Here is a 15,132-nt window from a genome sequence, read left to right on the forward strand (position 1 = left end):
ACTATCTAATGAAATAATGAATTAAGGGAAAGCAACATTCAATTAATGCAAGATATGTTTTTTCGTTATCAAGGTCCATTGAACCAGGACAAATCTTCTCCACCATCCTTATTCAAACTATTTGAGTCTTGAGTCAAATGATAGCGTAACAAAACGCCAGATTGTTGAGGGTGATTTGAGAAGGGTCAAATTGAGGACCAGACGTTCTCAAGTCTTCTACCCCTGAAACTCCCATGATTATTCCACTAGTTAACTAAGGACTACGGAGGGAAGCCACTCTCGAATCGAGGAAAGAGGAGTCTCATCGACGAGCGCAATTGATTGATGAAACAGATAATGATCCCTAGATTAAGAGGAAACAAAAAAAAAAGATAATATCATGATTGCACTGAAAGTCATTACATGCCCAACACCAAATCAACTCCTCTAAAAAGCCACGAGTAGAGGTCGATGTAAAAGATATGGCTCTGAATGTGTAGCCGAACCTTACAATACGTCTTCCGTTCTTAGTACTTGTAATGCTCTCCTTTCTAACACTACAATCACTCCCAAATCCAAATCCAAATATATATATGACTCACTTTGAGAAAGATATGCCAATTTTTCAGTTCTATTTGAGATCTGTAAATTTTAAGTAAATTAAATCTGGTAATTATATATATATATATAATGATAATTTTCTCCCTTAATTATATAGATCTAGGGAGAAAAACTTATTTGAATGGACGTACATCGCAACAAGCCGAACTCATACAATCTTAATTTATTCTCTCTATCAGCTCGATAAAATCAATTCACTGAGATGGAGGAGCATTCTCGAAGAAAGCCTGCCGTCGCTTGGCATACTCCAGTAGTTTCTCCACATCTTGCATCGAATCTTTAACAGCATCATGAGCACAAAACTTCTCTCCCCATCTCACAAGGAGTGGAATCTTCTTCTCTTCCAGTATCTTCGACCCAATCAACAGTTCAATCACTTTGATCCAGCTCCAGAAACTCCCTAGTGCTATGTCAAGGTATTGTATCGAATCGCCACCAAAGAAACTCTTTCCTTTACTGCACTTCTCAAACACCTCTTCCAATTGCTCCAGGACTGTCTTCATCTGGGCTATCGCTGCTGCTATCTCTTCCTCCGTCTTTACCCGCATTCGAATGATTGCTCCCGTCGTAGCGATAATCTGGTAGCACAATTTTTACTTTTATTTTTTATTTTGCACAAATTAATGAGATATTGCTCGTATATAAGAAGGTATGTCTGCTAAATAAATACCTGTTCGTCGAAATATTTGGCCCAGAACCGGTGGATAGCGCGGTCATACGGATCGGCCGGCAGAATAGATTGGCCGGAAGCAGCCCAGACGTCGTCGATATATTGCACGATTATCAAGGACTCGCATAAGGGCTTATCCTTGTGGATAAGTACAGGTATCTTCTTGTACACCGGATTAGACTTGAGGAGTAACTCACTCTTAGCTTCAAGACTCTCCTCCGAAGAGGTATACTTGATTCCCTTCAAGTTTAGTGATATGCTCACCCTCATCGGAAATGGGCTTGCCCATAAACCCAGTAGCTTCACATCTTCTCCTTCCATGGCTTATTTTGGCGTTGCTTATCTTCGTTTAGAGGTGGGGGATTGGGGGTTTTTATGTATATATAGGAGAGGAGGAGATAGGTTTAGATGCTATTTGATGAGAGAAGAAGTCAGAGTTACGTGTAGAACTGGTACTCAGGGAAAAGTTTAAAAAAAAAAACACACAGTGCAATTAAAAACTGCATCACATACGGATACCATGATATCACACGGCCCTTTTTATCCGATACCAAACCTGTCAACTGCTCAGACACGAAGAATCAAGAAGAAGGAAGGGTCAAGGCTTGGCGGGTCGGGTCTGGACGGGCTTCGGATTGGCAAATGCGAACCAGTACATGGATCCGATATTAAAACCCAACTTCGTGCCTCTTTCTTCCCCTCTGGAAGTCGAAACCCTCCGCGGCGCCTTCCGCCCTCTTTGTCTCCCAACAACTTTCGCGCCATCTCCTCCTGCAACTCTTAAGTGACTCTAAATTCTAAAACAATAAGGCGTTCTCTTCCCTTCTCTCTGACTGGATCCCTACCTCAGGAACTAACAGAGTGGTAAAGAAAAGTTTAACAAATCCACACTTCAAAAAAGAAAAAAAGAAAAAAAAAAAGTCATTCTCTAAACCATCAAATTGATGTGATCTTACTAAGGAGAACATACATAACAGGAAGCAGATGTCATACAATCTTAATTTACTCTCTCTATCTCCTCAAATAAAACCACTTCACTGAGCTGGAAGAGCATTCCTGTAGAAAGCCTGCAGTCCCTTGGCATACTCCAGTAGCTTCTCCACATCTGTCATCACTCCTTTGACAGCATCGTGAGCACAAAACTTCTTCCCCCATCTCACAAGGAGAGGAGTCTTATTCTCATCCATAATAAGAAATCGACAGTATAATATAGATATACAAGAAATTATAGGAAATTAAGAACATGTATTTTTGGTTGTAAAGCAGAAGAAAAGGAGGTGGATTAACATGAGAGAAAGAGAAGCTGAAGGAAGAATGATTGAACTCTTCGTAAGCCAAAGTGCAGAAAGGAAACAGAATATCTAAGCTTGGGCTACCTTGCAAGGTTTTTGGATTGCAAGAGATTGCAGTCTGAAAGATTAAGATTATCCAATTCATTGAAGGACGCAACCTGAAAGGAATGCAAGTATGCAACCCAACCGATCTCATGTACTAGTTATTATGCACAAGGAAATAGCTTACTAACTTTATGTGTTACATATTGCCTGCATCAAATTTATTTTGTGTCATTAGATTAATTTAAAGAGTCTGTAGGATTAAAATTTTAAACAGTTAAGGAAAGTAAGCATCTGCCAAATGCTTCGTAGGTAGTTATTATTTATTAGGTAACAGCAGAATGATTGACGCCTTCTGTAATAACCTTCTGCTCAGATAGAGCTACAAAATGCTTACTAATTAAGTTCTTAATAACTACTTCAGTTATATGAAAACATTCAAATGAGTACATTTGAGAGTCACCGCAATGATAAGAGTCCACTAGTTTAGGTCAGAACAACTGACCTGTGATGACCAAACTCGCAAGCAACCAGTAAGTCCTCACATATGAAAGGAGGAGATTCATATCCCTCTGTAGCTGAACATGTCTGTGCAGTGACCAACCTGTCCACTTGATTAAAACTGGATGACTGCCCAGAACTGAGTTGTGAATCACACATTCGAACAAGGAAAGGTATGAGGTGAATCTTAACATTGATAATAGGATTTGATCCTCCACCTTTAGACATGTCTATCTTAAGATCCTTAACTTCAATGGAAGCTTTTGGCACCTACAACATTCAAATGTACAAGTTAAGTCCAGACTCCAAACAGAAAGAAATAGAACAAAATTATAAATCAAACTATTGTATCAACAAAAAAGAGTCCATGTTAATTAGCACATTACGAGTACATCGACTTCTCATAAGATTTTGCAATGGATCAATAACTGGTAAGAACAAGAGAAGATCGACCAAAAGCTTACACGAATACGACCCATCCGACGGCGCAAGCCACCAAGAACCTGAACATGAACTTCACAGGCGAAAACGCCATCATCGGCAAAAGCAGAAGCTATCGCTTCCCTCCTCCTACCTACACCTCATCCTGTTAAAGAAAAGAATCTGATATGATCCCTTAACTGATTCTGTTAGTCAGCTATGATTATGTTAATAGCTGTTAATAGATATCCGTATATGGTGAGATTTAAATCCCAAGCCATGAATTATGGATCTAATGTGTACACATCCTATATAAAGCATGTAAGCTGATTTATTGATGAGATAAGAAGGAGAAATCTCTTTATGGTATCAGAGCGAAAGCTCTTGGAGGCCTAAAATCCTACACAAACACAATACTCCATGGCAAGCGAGGAAGAACAAAATCTTGCTGAACATGGCAGATCTTTGTCCTCTTCGAGAGTCTCAGAATCGTGGCAAAATCCCAACCATCCTTTATTTCTCCATTATTTAGATCAACCTGGTGCAGTACTCGTATCACAACCGTTGATGGAAGACAATTATACAACATGGTCTCAATCCATGAGTATGGCGTTGACAATCAAAAACAAAAAAGGGTTCATAGATGGATCCATTCATAGGCCAATTATCAGGCTTGAAGAACAACAACAGTGGGATCGCTGCAACACTTTGGTTAAGACATGGCTGCTAGGATCAATGTCAAAAGACATCTCTAGCAGCATGATTCACTGCAAGGATGCAAGAGATATGTGGCTCGAGTTGTAAGAGCGCTTTTCCCATACAAATACTGTTCAACTATTCAACATAGAAAATAAGATCCATGGCTGTGAACAAGACACTGGCTCAGTCACATCATTCTTCACCAAACTCAAGAGTCTTTGGGATGAGAGAGATGCACTTTATGAGATTCCACCTTGTAGCTGTGACGCGGCCAAAGAGATCAAGGTGTACATGGAGAACCAGAAGACCATGAAGTTCTTAATGGGACTCAATGACAACTATGCTACAATCTGAAGCAACATAGTGGCAATAGATCCACTGCCAAGTGTGAATAAGGCATATGCAATGGCATTGCGCCATGAAAAGCAAGCAGAGGCTTCGAATGGAAGGACAATTACTCAACCAGAGGTGGCAGCTTTTGTTGTTAAGAATGGAGGTCGTGATTATGATGCAGGAAAGTTTGAAATGAGATGTGAAAAGTGCAACATGACTAATCATAGAACCAAGAATTGCAGGACTCATCTCAAGTGCACCTTTTGTGGTGGAAAAGGCCATACCTATGATTTTTGTAGAAGAAGAAAGGCTGCTATGGAAGGAGAACACGGAAGCTCAAAAGGGAACCATGTGGCTTCCTTGTATGACAAGAAATTTGATGGAAACAATTTTCCATTCTCACAGGAAGAATGCAAGGAGCTGGTCGAGTTGCTAAGTAAAAATAAGGCAGCCAAGGTCAATCATGTTGGTAATGTCCCAAACTATGATGAGCTCTCAGGTAAAGCTTTTTCCATCACTCAAAATGGCAAAGACAATGTCTGGATATTGGATAGTGGTGCAAGTGATCATATAGTTTATGCTCATTCTCTTCTCACTTCTTTAAAACCTGTTCATAATCGTCTTGTCAAAGTACCAGATGGTACTATGGCTTCAGTCACTCATATTGGCAAAATAGTTTTTACTCCTGATTTCGTTCTCCATAATGTCCTATGTGTGCCTTTATTCTATTTGAACTTAATCTCTATTAGCAAACTGGCACTTGATTCATTCTATATCACCATCTTTCTTAGACATTTCTGTTTCATACAGGACCTACGATCGGGGAAGATGATTGGGACGGGAACTGAACGGGAGGGACTGTACTGCCTCAATCCAATACAGAAAGGAACATGCAACTCGGTTCACCGCCCTACACCCAACCTTTGCCACCAACGCCTCGGCCATCCTTCCACCAAAGTTTCTTCCTTATTTCCCTTCTTCATAAATCAATCTTGCGATGCAAGTCAGTGTCCTATTTGCCCTTTGGCTAAACGAACTAGGATGTCTTTTCCCTTACGTATTATTTCTAGTGTGTCTGCTTTTGATCTAATACATGTTGACATTTGGGGTGGCTATCATGAACCTTCGCTTACTGGTGCAAAATATTTTCTTACCATAGTTGATGACCATACTAGGAGCACTTGGGTATACTTGATGAAGCATAAGTCAGAAACACGAAACCTCCTAGTCAATTTCATTCAGTTGGTTGAAACTCAATTTAATCAGAAAGTAAAAATTGTGCGTAGTGACAATGGTCCTGAGTTTAAGCTCGAATATTTTTACTCATCAAAAGGAATAGTTCATCAAACTAGTTGTGTCAACACACCACAACAAAACGGTGTCGTTGAACGCAAACATAGGCATCTGCTGAACGTTGCTCGAGCGATTCTTTTTCAAGCCAACTTACCTAAGCATTTTTGGGGAGATGCCATACTCACTTCTGCATATCTTATTAATAGGACTCCCACACCACTTCTTCAAGGCAAAACCCCATTTGAAAAGCTTTTTCATAAACCACCTAATTACTCCCACTTACGCGTTTTTGGTTGCCTGTGTTTCATGTCAACTCACCCTTCCAAACCCACAAAATTTGAGCCGCGTGCAACTAGATGTCTCTTCTTAGGTTATCCTCATGGTCAAAAAGGTTATCGAGTTTATGATCTAACAGAAAACAAAGTCTTTGTTTCTAGAGATGTTGTATTTTTTGAAGATATTTTCCCATTTCAGTCCAACTCTCACTCGACTTCTCCAACTAATGTGCCTATCTTTCAACCCCAAACACAGTCACACTCCTCTGATATTGAACTCTTAGTTCCATCTTTTTCCAACTCTAGGGTCCCACTACCTGAACATACTCCACCAGATCCAGCTTCCGCTACTAACTCACCAATTCATTCTACTAGTGAATCCCTTACACCATTGCTTCCACTAACTCAAACAGCAGAACCACCTATCTCACCACCACGCCGGTCGACCCGCCCATACAGAGATTCAAGCTCTTCAAGCAAACCACACTTGGAGTTTGGTCCCTTTGCCATCTCATAAACGATCAATCGGTTGCAAGTGGGTGTACAAGCTCAAATTGAATCCAGATGGGTCACTTAATCGTTACAAAGCGAGGTTGGTGGCTAAGGGTTATAGCCAGGTTGAGGGGGTTGATTATAGAGAAACATTTGCACCAGTTGCCAAGTTAACGACGGTACGTGTGCTTCTTAGCCTTGCCGCACTACAAGATTGGCATTTGCATCAACTTGATGTTAACAATGCATTCCTCAATGGGGATCTTTCTGAGGAAGTATATATGAAGCTTCCACCTGGTTTCGGACGAAAGGGGGAGACTCGAGTCTGCAAGCTTCACAAATCAATTTACGGTTTGAAGCAAGCCTCACGGCAGTGGTTTCTTAAACTATCAACAGCCCTCAAATCAGCTGAATTTCACCAATCTTGGTCGGATTATTCATTGTTCGTCCGAAATCGTTCAGGTAGATTCACGGCATTACTAGTTTATGTTGATGATGTGATCTTGGCAGGAAACAATTTGGAAGACATCACTGATACCAAGCAATTTCTTTCAAGCCAGTTTAAACTAAAGGACATGGGGCAACTAAAATACTTCCTTGGCATTGAGGTTGCAAGGTCTAAGCAAGGTATTGCATTGTGTCAGAGGAAATATGCCTTAGAAATTCTTGAAGACACAGGTTTTCTTAGTGCTAAACCCTCACGTTTTCCAATTGATCAGAACTTGTCATTAACACAAACAAGTGGTGAATTATTGCATGATCCATCCCAATATCGGAGACTTATAGGGCGGCTAATATACCTCACAATTACGAGACCAGATCTTGTGTACGTTGTTCACATATTAAGTCAATTCATGGACAAGCCTAGACAACCTCATCTTGAAGCTGCACACAAGGTCCTGCGGTACATCAAACACACACCTGGCCAAGGGATTCTTTTACCTTCCAAAGGACCACTAGAGCTGAAAGCATTCTGTGATGCTGATTGGGCTCGCTGTAAAGACACAAGAAGATCTTTGACTGGATATTGCATCCTACTTGGACATGCACCAATCTCTTGGAAGACAAAGAAACAAAGTACAGTGGCGCGTTCAAGTGCGGAGGCAGAATATCGTTCCATGGCTACTACATGCTGTGAGGTAACTTGGTTACAAAGTATATTAAAAGATTTGAATGTGTGTCAAGCTCAACCAGTTAAGCTGTTCTGTGACAACCAAGCTGTTATACATATAGCTTTGAACCCAGTTTTTCACGAGCGCACGAAACATATAGAGATTGATTGTCATGTAGTTCGTGAAAGGGTGCAGAGAGGAGAAATTAAGACAGCATACATCCGTACCGGTGATCAACCAGCGGACTTATTCACCAAGCCATTGAACTCTACACAGTTTGAGGCATTGCTCAACAAGTTGAATGTAATCAATATACATTCCAACTTGAGGGGGAGTGTTAAAGAAAAGAATCTGATATGATCCCTTAACTGATTCTGTTAGTCAACTATGATTATGTTAATAGCTGTTAATAGATATCCGTATATGATGGGATTTAAATCTCAAGCCATGAATTATGGATCTAATGTGTACACATCCTATATAAAGCATGTAAGCTGTTTAATTGATGAGATAAGAAGGAAAAATCTCTTTACATCCGATTCCCCAAATCCATCGACCTTACAATTCCAGATCCAGGACCAACATTCCTTCCTCCCAGAGCGGGGTCGAAGATAAGAGATCAGAAGGGGGAGATTGAGAAATTTCGGAGAAGAAATGGGATAGGGAAGAAGAGGAGAGCACGTAACGGCAATAATAATAATAATAATAATAAAAATAATAATAATAAATTATAGGGTTTCGGAAGCGGTCTTCGGTGCAAAGCGAAGAGGTCGAGACGAGGAGGGGAAGCGTTCGGGAGGTGGTGGAGGTCGTCCGGCAACGCGGTTATTTCTTCGGCTATAAAAACTAACCTGACAGACGCCTGACATGGCGGCACGAACGGGAAGCGAGTGAGTGAAATCCAACCGACTCGGACCGGACGGATGATATATATTACATCCCCGGTCCGGTCCGATCCCATCCAATCCGGACAGTCCGGAATATATTCTGGATAATTTATTCGTGACTAAAAGAATAAGACCCCCGATAAGTGCACATTTGAACAGTGTCCCTCTCGAAACTACTTATAATTAGTAAGCATTCCAAGCCAATAAACAAAGGCCACAAACTTTCCATTTGATATGCCAATTTTTCAGTTCTCTATGAGATGTGTTAATTTTAAGTAAATTAAATCTGGTAGTTAATATAATATTATATATATATATAGATAGATAATTTTCTCTCTTATTTAAATAGATCTAGGGAGAAAAATTGTTGACGTACATCGCAACAAGCCGAACTCATACAATCTTAATTTATTTATTCTCTCTATCTCCTCGATAAAATCAATTCACTGAGCTGGAGGAGCATTCTTGAAGAAAGCCTGAAGTCGCTTGGCATGCTCCAGTAATTTCTCCACATCTTGCATCAAATCTTTAACAGCATCATGAGCACAAAACTTCTCTCCCCATCTCACAAGGAGTGGAATCTTCTTCTCTTCCAGTATCTTTGACCCAGTCAACAGTTCAATCACTTCGATCCATCTCCAGAAACTCCCTAGTGCTATGTCAAGGTATTGTATCGAATCGCCACCAAAGAAACTCTTCCCTTTACTGCACTTCTCAAACGCCTCTTCCAATTGCTCCAGGACCCCCTTCATTTGGGATATGGCTGCTGCTATCTCTTCCTCCGTCTTCGCACACAATATAGCTCCCAACATAGCGAAAATCTAGTAGAACAATTATTATTGTCATTTTATTTTTTTGCAAAAATTAATGAGATATTGCGAAGGTATGTATGCTGGATAAATACCTGTTCGTCTGCATAATTGGCCCAGAACCGGTGGATAGCGCGGTCATACGGATCGGCCGGCAGAATAGATTGGCCGGAAGCAGCCCAGACGTCGTCGATATATTGCACGATTATCAAGGACTCGCATAAGGGCCTATCCTTGTGGATAAGTACAGGTATCTTCTTGTACACCGGATTAGACTTGAGGAGTAACTCACTCTTAGCTTCAAGCCTCTCCTCCGAAGAGGTATACTTGATTCCCTTCAAGTTTAGTGCTATGCTCACCCTCATCGAAAATGGGCTTGCCCAAAAACTCAGTAGCTTCACATCTTCTCCTCCCATGGCTTATTTTGGCGTTGCTTATCTTGGTTTAGAGGTGGAGGTTTTTATGTATATACAGGAGAGGAGGAGATAGGTTTAGATGTTATTTGATGAGAAAAGACGTCAGAGTTACGTGTAGAACTGGTACTCAGGGAAAAGTTTGAAAAAAAAACACAGTGCAATTAAACAATGCATCACATACGTATACCGTGACATCACATGGCCAAAAATGTCGACTGCTCAGACACGAAGAACCACGAACAAGGGTCAAGTGTTCGTACTTCCACGGCAAGAAAATGGTTTGAAGTTTCAAAGCAAGCACAAGCAACTTTGGTTGACTCAAATCGTTGGGTTTCATTATAAAGTTATTGTTATTCAAATTTTGGATTTGATTAACATCATGCTTGTGTTTGAGCGAGCCAATCAGATTGCTACAAGGATTTAATCGTCGTTTAGCCAATATCTCACTAATTAAAAGGGTTAACTATCTAATGAAATAATAAATTAAGGGAAAGCAACATTCAATTAATACAAGATATGTTTTTTCATTATTTAGGTCCATTGTAACATTCGGACAAACCATCTCCATCATCCTTGTTCAAACTATCTCAGCTTTGAGTCAAATGATAATGTAGCAAAATGTCGGATTGTTGCGGGTGATCTAAGAAGGGTCAAATTGAGGACCAAAAGTTCTAAACTCTTCTACCCCCGAAACCCACATGATTATTCCACTAGTTGACCAAGGACTATTAAGGAAAGCCACTCTTGAACCGAGGAAAGAGGAGTCTCATTGGTGAACGTAATTTGTTGACAAAAAAGATGATGATTCCTAGATTGAGAAGAAAGAAAAAAGATGAGCTAATATCATGGTTGCACCAAAAACCATTACATGCCCAACAACAAATCAGCTCCTCTAAAGGACCATGAGTAGAGATCGATGTAGAAGATATGCCTCTGAATGTGTAGCCGAACATCGCAATATGTCTTCCGTTCTTAGTACTTATAATGCTCTCCTTTCTAACCCTACAATCACTTGCAAATCCAAATCCAAATACGAAACTAGATTTTGACTCACTTTGAGAAAGATATGCCAAATTTTCAGTTCTATTTGAGATCCGTAAATTTTAAGTAAATTAAATCTGGTAATTATATATATAATGATGATTTTCTCCCTTAATTATATAGATCTAGGGAGAAAAACTTACTTCAATGGACGTACATCGCAACAAGCCGAACTCATACAATCTTAATTTATTCTCTCTATCTCCTCAACAAAACCAATTCACTGAGCTGGAGGAGCATTCTCGAAGAAAGTCTGTCGTCGCTTGGCATACTCCAGTAGTTTTTCCACATCTTGCATCGAATCTTTAACAGCATCATGAGCACAAAACTTCTCTCCCCATCTCACAAGGAGTGGAATCTTCTTCTCTTCCAGTATCTTCGACCCAATCAACAGTTCAATCACTTTGATCCAGCTCCAGAAACTCCCTAGTGCTATGTCAAGGTATTGTATCGAATCGCCACCAAAGAAACTCTTCCCTTTACTGCACTTCTCAAACACCTCTTCCAATTGTTCCAGGACTGTCTTCATCTGGGCTATCGCTGCTGCTATCTCTTCCTCCGTCTTTACCCGCATTCGAATGATTGCTCCCGTCGTAGCGATAATCTGGTAGCACAATTTTTATTTTGCACAAATTAATGAGATATTGCTCATATATAAGAAGGTATGTCTGCTAAATAAATACCTGTTCGTCGAAATATTTGGCCCAGAACCGGTGGATAGCGCGGTCATACGGATCGGCCGGCAGAATAGATTGGCCGGAGGCAGCCCAGACGTCGTCGATATATTGCACGATTATCAAGGACTCGCATAAGGGCCTATCCTTGTGGATAAGTACAGGTATCTTCTTGTACACCGGATTAGACTTGAGGAGTAACTCACTCTTAGCTTCAAGACTCTCCTCCGAAGAGGTATACTTGATTCCCTTCAAGTTTAGTGATATGCTCACCCTCATCGGAAATGGGCTTGCCCATAAACCCAGTAGCTTCACATCTTCTCCTCCCATGGCTTATTTTGGCGTTGCTTATCTTGATTTAGATGTGGGGGATTGGAGGTTTTTATGTATATATAGGAGAGTTACGTGTAGAACTGGTACTCAGGGAAAAGTAAAAAAGAAGAAGAAGATAACACAGTGCAATTAAACACTGCATCGCATACGTATACCATGATATCACACGGCCCTTTTTATCCGATACCAAACCTGTCAACTGCTCAGACACGAAGAACCAAGAAGAAGGAAGGGTCAAGGCTTCGTACTTCCACGCCAAGTAAATGGATTTTTTTTATTTAATTCTATCCGAGAAAATGGTTTAAAGTTTGAAAGCAAGTACAACAACTTTGTTGGACTCGAATCGTTGTAGGAAAACTCGAAGAAAAAGGAAGCTTCCAAGAAATACGGTCTGGCGGGTCGGGTCAGGACGAGCTTCGGATTGGCAAATGCGAACCAGTACATAGATCCGATATTAAAACCCAACTTCGTGCCTCTTTCTTCCCCTCTGGAAGTCGAAACCCTCCGCGGCGCCTTCCGCCCTCTTTGTCTCCCAACAACTTTCGCGCCATCTCCTCCTGCGACTCTTAAGTGACTCTAAATTCTAAAACAATAAGTCGTCCTCTTCCCTTCTCTCTGACTGGATCCCTACCTCAGGAACTAACATAGTGGTAAAGAAAAGTTTAACAAATCCACACTTCAAAAAAGAAAAAAAGAAAAAAAGTTATTCTCTAAACCATCAAATTGATGTGATCTTACTAAGGAGAACATACATAACAAGAAGCAGATGTCATACAATCTTAATTTATTCTCTCTATCTCCTCAATGAAACCACTTCACTGAGCTGGAAGAGCATTCCTGTAGAAAGCCTGCAGTCCATTGGCATACTCCAGTAGCTTCTCCACATCTGTCATCACTCCTTTGACAGCATCGTGAGCACAAAACTTCTCCCCCCATCTCACAAGGAGTGGAGTCTTATTCTCATCCATTATCTTTGCTCCAGTCAACAGTTCCATCACTTTGATCCAGCTCAAGGAACTTCCTAGTGCTATGTCAAGGTATTCTATCGAATCGCCACCAAAGAAACTCTTCCCTTTGCTGCACTTGTCAAAGACCTCTTCTAATAGTTCCAGGCCCGTCTGCATCCGGACAATGGCTGCTGCTGTCGCTTCCTCCGTTTTCGCCTGCAACGTAATGATTTCCCTCGCCGCAGAGAGCCACTAGTACCATTTTTTTTTTTGGTTCGCAAAAATGGATGAGATATTAATATTAATTATTCGAACAAAAGCTCGTATACAAGAAGACATCTATGCTGGATAAATACCTTATCGTCGAGGTACACGGCCCAGAACCGGTGGATAGCGCGGTCGTACGGATTAGTGGGCAGAATAGCGGGGCCAGAAGCGGCCCAAACCTCATCGATATACTGCATAATGACCAAAGACTCGCATAGGGGCTTACCCTCGTGGATAAGTACCGGTACCTTCTTGTATACCGGATTGAACTTGAGGAGTAGCTCGCTCTTTGCTTTAAGATTCTCCTCCGAGTAGGTGTACTTGACTCCCTTCAAGTTTAGCGCTATTCTCACCCTCATAACAAATGGGCTTGCCCATAACCCCAGTAGCTTCACATCTTCTCCTTCCATGGCTTATCTTGGCGTACGTTGCTTAGGTGGGGGATTGGAAATGCTTGTTTATGTAGATAGTGTAAGAGGAGGAGGAGAAGTTTTAGATATTATTTGAGACGACTGATCACAAATGATAGAATGTAATATCAACTGTGGCTGGCGCCTGGAAGAGCCACATGTATCCCAAAGAGGGCCCATGCTTAGAGTTATGACTTGGTTTCTATTGAAAGTCTTGATGTAGTGTAATTGCTGCCGCACATGGAAGATCCAATTAAATAAGAACAAGTCTTCTTACTTCAATGCCATAAAGTGCATCATAGCTTAAAAAGAAGTGGTTTGAATTAGCCCAAACTTACTGAAAACTAAGGCGGAAGCTTTACTTATTAATCAAAGCTTGATTAATTTTGATAATAACAACAAAGACACGGTTAAGGAATAAGAGACACTCCACTTCACACATCTTTATTCTGTCTCTGTACTTAAAACATCATATACACGAGGGTGCTTAATCAGTTCACACTGACACTTGCCTGTAGTACCTTGGCAAATTCCACCAGCTTCTCCACGTCTGGCATCACTCCTTTAACAGCATCATGAGCACAAAACCTCTCTGCCCATCCAAAAAGGAGAGGGGTGTTCTCCTCGTCCAGTATCTTGGTGCCACTCATCAGCCCTAACACTTTGATCCATCCCAAGAAGCTCCCAAGTGCTATGTCAAGGTATCCTACGGTCTCTCCACCAAAGAAGCTCTTCCCTTGGCTACACTTCGCAAAGGCCTCCTCCAATAGCTTAAGCCCTGACTGCATCTGGGCCATGGCTTCTGCCTTGGCTTCCTCTGTCTTGGCCTCTCCCTTTCCAATCGCTGCAGCTGAAGGGAACCACTGGATACCACATACATATTTTTATATATGAAAAATTACAAATAGATACCCAATATGGAGGGCTATTTTGAAAAAATAAAAATAAAATTTATCCCAAGGTAAAGATTAATATAGAAGAATAACGCTTAAGAAAACGAATAAGAGTACCTTATCGTCGATATAGGCGGCCCAGAAACGGTGGATAGCGCGGTCGTACGGGTTAGTGGGCAGAATAGCGGGTCCAGAAGCGCCCAAACCTCGTCGATATACTCCACAATGATCAAAGACACGCATAGGGGCTTATCCTGGTGGATAAGTACAGGTACCTTCTTGTATACCGGATTAGACTTGAGAAGTAGCTCGCTCTTAGCCGGGAATTGCTCTTCCAAGAAGTCATACTCAACTCCCTTCAAGTTTAGTGCTATTCTCGGCCTCATCACAAATGGGCTCGGCCATGCTCCTACTAGCTTCACATCGCCGCCACCTTCCATTGCTCACTGCCTTCACTATTCCACTCTTTGGTTTATCCTATCTTTTGAGGTACTGCGAGGCAGATGAGGTACTTATTAGAAGCAGATGAGATACATACGATGGACCAAAGAAGAAAGTAATTAATATATGTTAAAATATAATAAATGACAAATAGAAGAAAGTAATTAATTTTTTAGAGAAGACGATGAACTCAATATGAATCTTAGGGATGAGTTTAGGACGTAGTCAAATGAGTACAGTTCACAAAAATTATGACATGGTCCAGCACTGATATTAAGGTATGGG

The 15,132-nt window shown here is 41.0% G+C and overlaps 5 protein-coding genes across 5 annotated transcripts; all 5 read right to left on the reverse strand.

The window, feature by feature from the left end:
• Positions 1 to 594: 594 nt before the first annotated feature.
• Positions 595 to 2,131, reverse strand: LOC140773763 (glutathione S-transferase U17-like). The gene is made up of 2 exons (XM_073116484.1): positions 1,271 to 2,131; positions 595 to 1,178 (listed from the first exon to the last, which is right to left on the reverse strand). Exons 1-2 carry the CDS (start codon positions 1,589 to 1,591, stop codon positions 795 to 797), a joined length of 705 nt encoding a protein of 234 aa, XP_072972585.1. The 5' UTR covers positions 1,592 to 2,131; the 3' UTR covers positions 595 to 794.
• A 6,798-nt stretch (positions 2,132 to 8,929) lies between these two features.
• LOC140773785 (glutathione S-transferase U17-like) lies at positions 8,930 to 10,081 on the reverse strand. The gene is made up of 2 exons (XM_073116521.1): positions 9,521 to 10,081; positions 8,930 to 9,437 (listed from the first exon to the last, which is right to left on the reverse strand). Exons 1-2 carry the CDS (start codon positions 9,839 to 9,841, stop codon positions 9,060 to 9,062), a joined length of 699 nt encoding a protein of 232 aa, XP_072972622.1. The 5' UTR covers positions 9,842 to 10,081; the 3' UTR covers positions 8,930 to 9,059.
• An 827-nt stretch (positions 10,082 to 10,908) lies between these two features.
• Positions 10,909 to 13,730, reverse strand: LOC140773784 (glutathione S-transferase U18-like). The gene is made up of 3 exons (XM_073116520.1): positions 13,193 to 13,730; positions 11,566 to 13,088; positions 10,909 to 11,486 (listed from the first exon to the last, which is right to left on the reverse strand). The coding sequence occupies exons 1-2, from the start codon at positions 13,511 to 13,513 to the stop codon at positions 12,705 to 12,707; spliced, it is 705 nt and encodes a 234-aa protein (XP_072972621.1). The 5' UTR covers positions 13,514 to 13,730; the 3' UTR covers positions 10,909 to 11,486; positions 11,566 to 12,704.
• LOC140774942 (glutathione S-transferase U17-like) lies at positions 11,103 to 11,886 on the reverse strand. The gene is made up of 2 exons (XM_073118135.1): positions 11,566 to 11,886; positions 11,103 to 11,486 (listed from the first exon to the last, which is right to left on the reverse strand). The coding sequence occupies exons 1-2, from the start codon at positions 11,884 to 11,886 to the stop codon at positions 11,103 to 11,105; spliced, it is 705 nt and encodes a 234-aa protein (XP_072974236.1).
• A 193-nt stretch (positions 13,731 to 13,923) lies between the features above and the next one.
• Positions 13,924 to 15,089, reverse strand: LOC140773786 (glutathione S-transferase U17-like). Its single transcript, XM_073116522.1, is given in 3 exon segments — positions 13,924 to 14,376; positions 14,524 to 14,606; positions 14,609 to 15,089. Coding segments are annotated over 3 exon segments (693 nt in total). The 5' UTR covers positions 14,847 to 15,089; the 3' UTR covers positions 13,924 to 14,004.
• Between the last annotated feature and the right edge of the window lie 43 nt (positions 15,090 to 15,132).

Source organism: Typha angustifolia, chromosome 13 (assembly GCF_048772165.1).
Source record: "Typha angustifolia cultivar Huaian chromosome 13, ASM4877216v1, whole genome shotgun sequence".
NCBI lineage: Eukaryota > Viridiplantae > Streptophyta > Magnoliopsida > Poales > Typhaceae > Typha > Typha angustifolia.

Coding starts and splice junctions, on each gene's coding strand:
- LOC140773763 (XM_073116484.1), bottom strand. CDS start 1,591: ATGGAAGGAGAAGATGTGAAGCTACTGGGTTTATGGGCAAGCCCATTT. Junction 1,179..1,270: donor CCAAATATTTCGACGAACAG/GTATTTATTTAG, acceptor TTGTGCTACCAG/ATTATCGCTACGACGGGAGC.
- LOC140773784 (XM_073116520.1), bottom strand. CDS start 13,513: ATGGAAGGAGAAGATGTGAAGCTACTGGGGTTATGGGCAAGCCCATTT. Junction 13,089..13,192: donor CCGTGTACCTCGACGATAAG/GTATTTATCCAG, acceptor AAATGGTACTAG/TGGCTCTCTGCGGCGAGGGA.
- LOC140774942 (XM_073118135.1), bottom strand. CDS start 11,886: ATGGGAGGAGAAGATGTGAAGCTACTGGGTTTATGGGCAAGCCCATTT. Junction 11,487..11,565: donor CCAAATATTTCGACGAACAG/GTATTTATTTAG, acceptor TTGTGCTACCAG/ATTATCGCTACGACGGGAGC.
- LOC140773785 (XM_073116521.1), bottom strand. CDS start 9,841: ATGGGAGGAGAAGATGTGAAGCTACTGAGTTTTTGGGCAAGCCCATTT. Junction 9,438..9,520: donor CCAATTATGCAGACGAACAG/GTATTTATCCAG, acceptor TTGTTCTACTAG/ATTTTCGCTATGTTGGGAGC.